The sequence below is a fragment of the Solanum stenotomum genome, chromosome 11 (assembly GCF_019186545.1).
Source record: "Solanum stenotomum isolate F172 chromosome 11, ASM1918654v1, whole genome shotgun sequence".
Lineage (NCBI taxonomy): Eukaryota > Viridiplantae > Streptophyta > Magnoliopsida > Solanales > Solanaceae > Solanum > Solanum stenotomum.
This window is the reverse complement of record NC_064292.1, coordinates 20,397,938-20,409,651: the sequence shown is the minus strand read 5'-3', so window position 1 is coordinate 20,409,651 and position 11,714 is coordinate 20,397,938. Positions and strand designations below refer to the sequence as shown.

At 39.4% G+C, this 11,714-nt stretch overlaps 1 protein-coding gene across 1 annotated transcript; it reads left to right on the top strand.

Moving 5' to 3' along the window:
- Positions 1 to 8,503: 8,503 nt before the first annotated feature.
- Positions 8,504 to 11,496, top strand: LOC125844530 (probable LRR receptor-like serine/threonine-protein kinase At5g45780). The gene is made up of 6 exons (XM_049523840.1): positions 8,504 to 8,893; positions 9,301 to 9,523; positions 9,620 to 9,752; positions 9,861 to 9,988; positions 10,256 to 10,618; positions 11,248 to 11,496. Exons 1-6 carry the CDS (start codon positions 8,685 to 8,687, stop codon positions 11,395 to 11,397), a joined length of 1,206 nt encoding a protein of 401 aa, XP_049379797.1. The 5' UTR covers positions 8,504 to 8,684; the 3' UTR covers positions 11,398 to 11,496.
- Positions 11,497 to 11,714: the final 218 nt, after the last annotated feature.

Sequence of the window (11,714 nt, the reverse complement as noted above, 5' to 3'; positions counted from 1 at the left end):
TAACCTTTTAATTGGCTCCTTGAATGAAAAGTTAGACAACGAAGAAGACTACCATACCTTGCTATTGAATTACCAAGAAAATTGAGGAAGAAACACCTTGAAATCACCCAAACCCAAGCTTCAATGGCTTCCTTCTTCTTCCTTGAGTTTTAGAGAGAGAATTTTTTAAAGGAGGAACTCTTTTGTTTTGATTTGGGTTTTGGAGAAACAAGGGGTAAATGACTTGTTAAAAGACTTAAAACCATATATATTAATGATATAAACCATTTAAAATCAACCCCGCTTAATAATTAACTCAAACGAAATTACTTAAATACCCCATTTTTGGGCAGCCCCATCAGGGACCACGCCCACTTTGACGAGTCGTGAGGAGCACCATGGCTCGTGGTGATGCCCGTGGTCCCTTGACCAGTGTGCCTCTCAACCCTCACAAGTCCTCAAGGTGCTAAGGGAAGACCACGTGAGCTCCCATAATTCGTGGTGAAGACCACGAGTCGTGGTGATGTTCATGGTCATGGAGCCAGTAGCTAGTGAAAGTTGCCTTGCTTCCCTTGAGCCTAAGTGAGATTCATGCCCACTATGACGGACCGTCTAGGGAACCATGGCTCATGGTGGTGCCCGTGGTTTTTAAGGCAGTAGCGTCCTCAATCATGCACCACTCCCAGCTAAGGCCACCCCACGAGCCTTCCTACGGCCCATGGTCATGACCACGAGTTGTGAAGTGGCTCGTGAAGGGCTGCTTTGGCTTGGCACCTTTTCTAGGCACACTGCCTTGCCACCACGAGTGTCACGATGGCTCGTGGTGGCCACCAGGGTCGTTAAGACCCTCGTGGTGATGTTAGGAAGTGGCTAGGCCTAGTTTTTAGGCAGCTTTGGCCCTCCACCATGGCCTACACCCAAAACCTTTACCTTTTTCCCTTAACTCTTGATGTTAACCCTCACTTTTAGGCTCTAGTTTAACCTATCATTTTGCAAGTTGTTACAATTTTGAATAACGGGTGTTGATTGTGCAGGTTGAAAAGGGAAAATGTTGGAAAATGGTAGTTTGGTGAGCCAAAGTCCTGTTGGCGACACACTGAACTGGTCGGCGAACCCCGACTTGGACCGCTGTTCGAACCACCAAGCTTGAAGGGGAACTCTGTAAAACTCGACGGGTTGTATGCTCATTCGGCGACTCACTGAATAGGACGGCAGGCCTAACTTTTCCGTCGTTTGAATCCCTAAATTGCTGGGAGTCCTATACAACTCAGCGAGGTAAAATACCACTCGGCGCATCACCAAGTGGTTCGGCGAGCACGAGTTACTCCACCGAAAGTGCCCAAAATGAAAGGTTTTAAAGTCCAAACGGTTTAAAAAGTCAAAATCCTTCATCTTCTCCTATTTTTAACTCTCGTACCCTATCACCCAACTTTTGATCTTTCATATTTTATTGTTTTTACCCGCTCTTTTTGTGAAATCGTTCCTCTGAATTATGGAACTCTTCCACCTAGCTATACAAATCTTGAATTCGACATTAAGGTTGGTTTTTCGAACCCGTACTTTAATTGTGTGGTTGAAATCAAATGCAATAGGTAAATTTGTTGTTGTTTTGTGTTGGGTAATTGTTATAATCGTGTTTAAGTGTTGGTATGTCTGTAATGAATTAAAATGTGTGCCTAAGTGCTTTAAATTGATCGATTCTCGTGTTCTTGCTTGTAAAATTGAGTCTAAATTGTTGGGTTGTGGTGTTAATGTGTTGGATCTAGTGGGGTGAAGTCTAAGTAACCCCAATGTGCTAAATTATGTAATTTTCCCAATGATGGAGCGTTTGATGTTATTCTTAAGGGCAAAAGTCGTCAAATGGCTAATTTTGGCCAAATCGGGGGAAGTCTGAGTACCCCGAGGGCATGGGTAGTATGGGTGTGACTTAATTGAATGGTTTTTGTGTTTAATTTTGAATTCGGGGGATTTGGGCTAAAATTTGAGAAATGGGGTTGAAAACCGGCACATTGGGCCGTTTGGCGAGCTACATCGAGCTCGCTGAGTGGTTCGGCAGTTCGCCAAAGTCCCCTACACATTGCCCTTAATTTCCAATTTTGGTTGAGTTTGTTCTGTAACTTTTGGCGAGATGCCTGAGCTCACCGAGTTCACTCGGCGACTCACCGAAAGCCCTTTTTTATTGCCCTTTCTGTGCCCCCTAACCCCTAAAATACATTGTAACTTTTGGCGAGCCACTTCTAGCTCGCCAATTGGTGTTGGTGATCCGCCGAATACCCCTAAACATCACCGACTTGTCTAAAGTTTCAAAAAATGTTGTGTTGGTGCTTTCGAAGAGCCTGATCTGGCCCGCCAAAGTGACTCGGTGACTCGCCAAATGGTTCGCGAGTCTTTCTACAACTTGTTTCTGCATTTTTCTTGGACTCTCTCTAACATTTTTCTATGTTGTTTGCAGAAATGGCTAGATCCAAACTGTCAGGAAGAGACATGTCGGCATGTAAGCGGGAAAGAAGAGTAGTCATAAATGAGGATGCAACTACATCCGGGGTAAAGGCATCCAAACTCCTTACAAAATGAGGGAAAAGCAAAGAAGAGGGCAACGCGCCTGTGGTGGAATCATCGGAGGCCAGCTCCGATAGTGAGGGAGTCTACGAGACTCACCTCACTTCATCAGACAATGAGGGAGAGTCGTAGGATTCTCAGGCTTCCATCTCTGTGCCTGAGGATGACTAGCTTCTACAAGCACGAAGAGCGGAAATTCGCTCCAAGGGAATGCAAGATCCGTCTAGGATCTCAGTACCACAGACGCCTCATCCATCTCCATCCCAGACTGTGGTCCCAGCACCACCGGTACATGGTCCTCCTCCCTGATCTCTCAACAGACTAAAGGCCGAGGGACGGAGGACTATTATTGAGGATAAGAGATTGTCCACAGATGGTTTGGTGGAAAGGTATCCTGAGATATGGCGCACCCTCAAATCCCACAAATTTGAGATTTTCACTAAACCCCGGGGCCCCTACATTCCTAATTGTGTCCGGGAGTTCTACTCGGCCTACAGAGACTTGGTGCCACAAGGGAGAGGAAGCCAGTGCCTTCAAACCACTTTATTATGCGATTGTCTGGGGGAAAGAAGGTGAAATACAATAGTGAGGACATTAATGTTGTTTTGGGATATACTTATAACTTCATGCATGACTACCAGAGTATGATTCAGACAAAGATGTTGGATGACTTAAAAGGTTGATTAGCTCCTCCTCTTTCTAACAGTACCCCAAGGTGGATTGAGGTCGGCATGCCAATAGAGAAGAAGGATCTCAATGTGGTGGTGAGGTATTGGTTCGGGTTTATTAGCAGTATGATCATGCTGTCCCAGAACGAGTCTATCCTCCACCACCCAAAGTCGGCCTGTCTTGGATCTATTATTGCTAGGAAGCCTCAATTTAGGTTCGATTATTGAGCAAGAGATGGCCATGATGGCCAAGAAGCACTAGGCATCTCTTTCCTTTCCGATATTGATCACCGAGTTGCACAGACAGGCTCGGGTTCCTCGTGATGAGAAGATGGATGTTGAGGTGATACCTATATCCTCTACAGACATGTGATGTATTGAGGCCCAGTACTAGAAAGATGAGGTAGAAAAAGGAGCGCAACCCCGGTGGACACTTCTGTGGGAACTGATATTGATATGATACATGCAGAGGCAGTCATGCCTACTCCGGCCACTGGCCTTCAGGTACTTCTATCTTCACTTCTTCTGAGCCCCTGAGTACTTTTATTCCTCCCCTGCCCCCTAGATCTGTTGCTGGTACTACTGCCTCTAGGCCTTTGATCACCCAGGCCATGTTGCTCAAGATAGGGCAACTAGCCCATCTACCGATGTTCGTGCCTCTCGGCTAGAGGTCGCGGTTCCAGCGATGATTGAGAGAGCCTTTAGTGCTACATTGACACCTATTAGGGCTTTTATTGATGCCCTCACAACGAGGATAGAAGTGTGTGAGAGAGGCTAGGGAGCTACTCATGAGGTGACAGTCGTAAAGGCTGTGATTGTTGAGTTGAGGAAAGATATGGACCAGTTGAAGTCCATTGATTGCCTCTGATTTTTGGGACTGTGGAGATCCCTGATGACCCAAGCACAAATATTCTGGCTCATTTTGATGTGCCTCCGGCTACCACCGGAGATGAGGTTAGCTCTGATGATGCGGCTACAGAGTCCAAAGATGAGACTGATAAGGAGCAGCTCAGTGTTCAGGATGAGACTATTTTTTAGGGTTTGATTAACTTGGAGGAGACTATGGTAGATTCAGTTATTCAGTCCTCTTTGAAGGATACTTCTATGGTGGGCTCCAGTGGAGCCAAGGTTGATGAGAGTGTGACCCCGAGCACTGATGCCCAGACAAATTAAGCGGCCGGGATGCAAACTGCACCCCAGGCTTAGCCTAGCAGGATGACTTTTCCTCACCCTCTCTGTTATCCTTTTATACTCTATTTTTTTAGTTGCATTTGATGACAACTGCTTATTTTTATTGGGTGGGGTGAGGTATTTCCATACCTACCTCATGTGATTATTTTGTGAATATTGGGCTTACTTGGTTTAATTTATTGATATATATATATATATATATATATATATATATATGTATATTGTTGAATTGTTTTGTGAATTTTGATATTGCGAATGTTTTAAGCTTGTGGCCCATTGTTTGAATTAAATTGGTTTTGAACCTAATTTAAAAATTTGCACCTCTTTTATGTGTGATTGTGGTTGTTCTTGTGCAAATTTGACTGTCGATTGTGGTCAATACCGATGACTTAAATAGTGCTCCTAATCGAACAAAATGAATGTGCAGTTACGAGGAGGCAAACGAATTTACATAGGCAATATGTGAACTTTAAGCATCTCGTTGTGACTACTTGATTGTCGAATGAGTCTCTTGAGATGAGCATTGCACGCTAGTTAGAAAGTGTGGAGTTTGGTTTGATATTGGTACTAATGTCTTGTGTGATGAGATTACTTTGAACATTGTGTGTGATGACACCTAGAATTTTCCCCGTTGGTCTGGTTGATTGAGTGATGCAAACACTTGAAATGACCTTAGGCAAGAATTTTGAAGAGTGAACCAACATGTCAATGTACCTCTTTTGTGGCCAACCTTGTGAGATGTGTGAACCTATCTTGGTACCAATTGAGCCTTATCCATTTTCTTGTAAGAAACTTGAAAAATTGTGACCTCTCTTTATCCATTCACCCATAACTTTCATGAAGTATGGTTTGTTTGAGTAGCCAACTTAGACCAAAAGCCTAATTTGGGGTGTGGTGAAAAGAGAAGGAAAGTCAAGAAGTGTGAGAAGTCCCCCTTTGTGTGATTGCTTTGGAAAAGAGGGAACCCCTCCATTTAAAAAAAAAAAGAAAAGAGAAAAGGAATTGAAAAAGAAGAAAGAAAAGAAAAAGAACAAAAAAGTTGTGAAATAAAATAGTGAAAATTGCAAAAGAAATGGGGTATCCGGTGGTTCACATGAAGTTGAATAATGAGGTGGATTATGAGAATGTTTGAAATGTTAAAAAAAGGATGAAAGTGATGTTCAGACCACACTTCATGAAGGTGGAAGCCACTAAGTATTAAGGTTGTGGGTTGTTCTTATTTTGTTAAGCTTGTTGATGTTTGAAAGAAATCACTTGGAACGTGATAGTTGTTCGAGAGAACACTATTTCAATCATAGTCCAGCCTATTCACTGATATTTAACTATTTATTAGTAGTCTCAATTACCCATATAGAGAAATTTGCCTATAATCGATCACATCCCGAGGATTCCTCTCTTTATTGTTTTTTCATTGTTGTTTGATTGCGTTGTAGTTGCTAATTGCAAACCTAAACCCTCATCTGACATTCGTGTCACCCCTTTTGACTTGTTTTCATGTCTTTTTTTTGATAATTTTTGTTCATATAACTATCAAGAACACATTTGTACTTCATAACTGAACTTGAACATGTACCGCTCCTTGTGGGTTCGACCCCAACTCTTTGTTGGGTTTTATACTGCTTAACGATCGTTTGCACGTAGAATTGGATAATGTGTGCTTGAAACGTTAATCAACATCCTAGAACCGATTTATGCTCTGAATACAAAGTTTGTCACTATCCAAAGTACCCCAAGTGTGACATGGCGAATAAGACCCAAGAGGTCCAAATCAAGTCACTTGACATTAGCATGACGTAATCAACATAATGGAAGGAGAATAGATATAAAATATCTCAAATGATAAAATCTCAACGTACAATACTGAATGAAAATGCAAAATACTAAATGGTGCCTGACATAGTCTCTAAAACATCATAAGAGTGGTTGAGACGTAACTCATACGCCATGTACAAGTCTGAAAGCAAAGACAATGAAAAGTAACAACTCCAAAGGCTCGTCCTCAAGCCATGAGGACTCACCAAATCAAAAGCAAGGCTGGGTAATCCACCTAAGTGTGTTCGGGTGGAAGAGCGTTTGATCCTATATTATGAGACAATATAGACAAAAAATATATATTAGTACTATGAATATACTAAGTATGGAGAAATATGCACAAACCTAGACATGATATGATAATAGGATTAAAATGTGTAATGCATGACTAAGTAAATAATTTAAAATCTTAGATAGCAAAACCATAAAATCACAAGATAGGGTCAATGCATTAGAAAAAGGACATAATGTAACGTTTTAGGAAAATCATAGTTATTTTGTGGTATATTAGGTTTAACATCATGTGAGGTATAACATGGAATCCGGTGTAACCCTCACACCGAAAAGAAAGAGTCTAATTTGTCAAGGAAAGAACTCATATCATAATCATTAATGATATGTGGATCCACTAGAGAAGTCATTAAGACAACCTACATGGGCACATAATTTGGGAAAGGAGATTGCTACCAGAGAGTATCCTTTTTGAGCCTCCACCTCAAAGTTCTCTCGGTGCTAAGTAAAATCCTAACAAACAAGATAAAGTCAACATCATATTATTACATTAGGAAACACAATAATCAAGTACTAATCCAATAATAAAGTCATATAAGAATAGTTCTTTTTAAAACCATGATTTCATAAAATAGTTCATATGGACACTTACCATTCTAAGCATCTAAATCATGATTTTCTTTCAATTGTGAGGAAACTTTTCACAAATCATTGATATTTAACTTAAAGTATCCTTAAATCATTATTCATCTTTTCATAAAACATGCATAAATCCTTTATCAAATTCATGATCATAATTTCATAGTACATAAGTAAAATCAAGCATAAAACATCGGTCCATATGAAATCAATTTAAATCGAATTGAATCAAATCGTGCATAATAAAATATAATATCAAAAACTAAATCATAATAAATTGGACCCATGAAGATTGTCATGAAATCCCATATGAATTGGGTGAAATTGAATTAGAGATTTGAGTTTCTTTTGGGAGTAGTGGATGAAAGAGATCGATTGGTGAATTCCCTCATACCTCAATAATCAAAGCCTCAGCAAAGCAATAGGAAAGTGACCTTGGAGCTTGAAATCCTAGCTTTTCACCTTTGAGCATGAGAGAGAATTGAAGAGGATGAACTTAGATGGGATTTGGAGTTTTGAGAGAATGAGAGGGTTTGGGCAGTTTTAGGATTTGAAAATCAGTTAGAAGAATTAGAAATAGGCTAGAAACAACGTAAGGCCTTAAAAGGATAGGAAAAATACCCAACTATCCTTAACAAATAATTGTCGAACAGACCTACGGTTGGGTTCTACGTTCTGTAGGGCATACTAAATTTCGTCTTGTTAAACTTTATAACCTCAACTAGAGCCCAAGAGTCTGAACAAATCCTATGGGACCTCCCTACGGTTCGTTGTCTGGTCTACGGTCCGTAGATCTCACATGTAGACTTCAAGTAACAAAAAATCACCTAAGTGTAAACATCATTCCACGAGTCCACTCTATGATCCGTAACACAAACAATGACCCGTAGGTCCTATACATAGATCACAACTACATCAGATCCATTAAGTGCGGAACCACTCTACGAATGACTCCTACGACTCGTAGAGTCCACCCATGATCCCTGGAACCAAATTTCCAAAATCTCTAGAGTCACTCTTCGGGCATCATCTACGACCCGTAGTCCATTCGATGACTCGTCCAGTTAAATCGTAACTCATCATCAGAGACTTGACATTTTTTGAAATCTTGCCCAGTGTCTACGAGACCTATCCTATGACCCGTAGAGCATACTGCGACTAGTAGGTTGACCCATAAAACCAAGTACCTGCAACTTTTTTTGAACTTTTCCAAGTCGAACTCAATTTTTGATTTTCGAGGTGTTACAATATAATAGATCACTTATATGTTATAATAGTTCGTAAATGATATATTTTTTAACAATTACTTAGAATTATTTAAATTTTCTCTAATTCGCATGGGTTAATTTACTAATTACTAATAATAATAATAAGAAAAATTCGACCTTTCAAGTATATTTCAGATTTCAGATTAATGAGAAAAAATTAAAGAAAGAGGTACCATATTGGCATTACGGGCGTGCTTCTAGGGCACGAATCGCAGTTGAATCCGTTCCGCCCAAGCTTCACATATTGGCATTAGGGGCCTGCCTCTAGGGCACGAATCTCAGTTGCATCCGTTCCGCCTAAACTTCATCTCGCTGCAAAAATCTTCACCTTTCGTCAATGGAGAAAAAATGTGAAAGAGAAGATATGAGTGCAATCGATACAGAAAGGATGAAAAACCTGAAGAAGATGAGGGAGACATTGATATATGATGCGTATTACTTACAAGCAGAAAATTATCTTAAACATGGGAAAATGGCCATATCTAAACCCCGTGTTGACATGTTTCTGGATCAGTGCTCTCGTTTGCAGGAGGAGGACTCATATAGGTATATCTTTTATCTCTCATTTTTCTCCAAATATACATCTGAATCAGAATTAGCATCGCTACCCTTGATTTTTGTGCTTTTTCTTTTCTTAGAATATATTGGTCTTCTCAGGCTTGCTTCTGATGATTGAGTCTATAATTTTTCCATTTTTATGTTTACGCTGTAATGCATACTATTGTCAGGACCAGAACACCAGCTTTATGATTATCAACCTTCCACATATCTGACCTAAAAAATATGACATGTTACAGAATGATAGGCTTATTTTTCCACTCAAATAATTTTGGTAGTAGGTTGTCCTCCCCGATTTGTATTTATTGGGGGTGTTTTTGAGTTCCAAATCAATACAATGAGATGGTTAGTTGAGCATCTTCATTTGCGCATAATTGTTTTTGAAATATGTGCAGGAGTCTATGGAATATGACTATAACACCGTTGGGTCATGCCAAACAATACAGCCTTAAGGAAATCGAAGATATGACCGACAATTTTCAGCCGTACACGCTGATTAAATCTACCAAGTATGGGAGAATGTTCAGTTACCCAACCAATGAAGCTATTACTATCAAAACATGGGATTTCTTTTGGCCAGATTTCAATGGCTATTCTTACCATCCATCTAGATTTTGTGTATGTTAAATCATATATATATGTTTTTTTTTGTTGGATTGGATCCTATTTCTCTCTCTTAACATTTTCTTCTAAGATACTTACTAAAATTTACAGAATGAGCTTGAAATACTGACAGATGATAATCCTCATGCATGTTTGATGAAGTTAAAGGGGTTCTGTTTTCAAAATATACTTGCAATTGTGTATGATGAAACACCAATTCAATTTTTGTCGTACGTCATTTCTGGTATTTAAACTACCTAAAGAAATCTTCATCTGCTATAGTTGAGGGCTACCAGGTTTACTAGTTTTATGTGCTTTAATTTTTACTTGTCATTTGTATTTGTTCCTTGAGATGGGGAAAGCTTTAGATGGGAGGATAGAATGAAGGTGGCAACTCAACTTGCAACCCTCTTCATCTGGTTGCATGAGAAGCAATTTGCGATTGGTCGTATGGAGCCTTCTAGCATAATGATTGACAAGGTAACATCCAAACCTTATGGATCTCGATCCTTGTTGACATTTTACAAGTAACTGTTCAATAGGATTTGCAGGCAGGGCCATTGTAGTTGAATTTCACCAGAAAATTATATTATTATGCAAATAGGCTAAAACAAGTATTTATGAAGTTATGGTATAGAGGCACAAGGTTTACAAATTCTTTATGTTGCAAGCTCAAGGCCTAGGTATGATATTCTAGTACTTTCTGAATTCCTTTATTTGAACTCTCTGCTCATCCATTGCTTGCAGGACTTCAACATGAAAGTAATCGACTTTCCTTTCCTGGTTCGTGTCAGAGACATCCCTCATAATATTCTTCCTGATGCTCCCGAGGCTGATAATGTTACTGAGACTTTAAAAGATGATGTTTACGCATTTGGTATTCTACTTTTGAGGTTGATTACCAATAACAAAAGCATTGAAGGTCCATATCATTGTTGGATTAGGGAGGAGCTACAAGGTGGTAAAGGATCGATAGTGGATAAATCAGTTCTGCTAAATTGTGATGGTGTGCTCGCTTGTGGAATCACAAAACTAGCAACAGAATGTCTGGATGAGGATCCAAATGCACGCCCAGATATGAAGAATGTCTCTGACCGCTTGACCAATTTGGTAAGCAAAGAAACTTGAACCATGGAAGAGCAAATTTTATTGTTTTGTTAAGCCTGTTGTGAGACTTTATATGAATCATGTAGTTGATTAAGTGGACATGTCTAGCGGATTACATGCATTAAGATTGTATGGTTCTGATTTGCTTGTTGGGGCACTTCCTTTGAGAGAAAAACTTAACAAAAACATGATGTTTAACAAAGAGATATATGGGACTAGCTCTGGCAAAGTGGATTATTTGGGTCACTGCATGAATATTGATAAGTTTAGCTTTTAACCTATGTTGCTCAGACTCTTCAAAAATGTCATTTGGTGTGTTGGTTCCTTCAAAAGTAGTGCATTTTTGTAGGATCCGACATGGGTGCAACAACATTTTTTGGAGCAACTTAGAACTTAACAACATTGTGTTCTTTAGTGCGCACCGGTCTTTATTACTTTATCTCCATTGCTTTGTGTGGATTTAATTGTCATTAATTTGAATCCTGTGTTTCTTTTTCTTTTGTATTTAATACCAAGTCTCTGCTTGCTGATTTCTACTACTAGAGGTTAATTATTCAGTCAAAAGACGTCTAGCAGAAATACACTCACCTAGTTATAAATGTGAACTTGTTGGCTATTCTTTTTGGATACAGATGTCCGAAATTGGTTTCGAGCAGCGTCAAGTTTGCGTTACTATCAGCGAGAGACCAGGAGAACAGTTTGGACAAACAAGAATGATTAGTGTTCTCACCTTAGCATTAGCAGTTGGTGTCGTTGGATTCCTCTTGTTTAAGAAGCACTGATTATTCATTCTAACTGTTTAGAGATTTTTCACTTTATATGCAAGTGCATGCATAGTGTATTATTTCTTGATGGTGAAAGACAAGTGATAGATTTGCATATGTTTTAGCCCACCTTTAAATTGGTGGTGTGTACATTTGTCCGAAGTTGGAAGTATAAAGTAAATGAGACTGTTAATTAAACAAAATATATAATAATATAAATGTGGAAGTAATGATATATTTTAGTAAAACATTAACTTTAAAATACTAATCATTTTTCATAGTCACACAAACATCAATATCTTATTTTAGACCACAAATTTTCTTTCCTTTTTAAA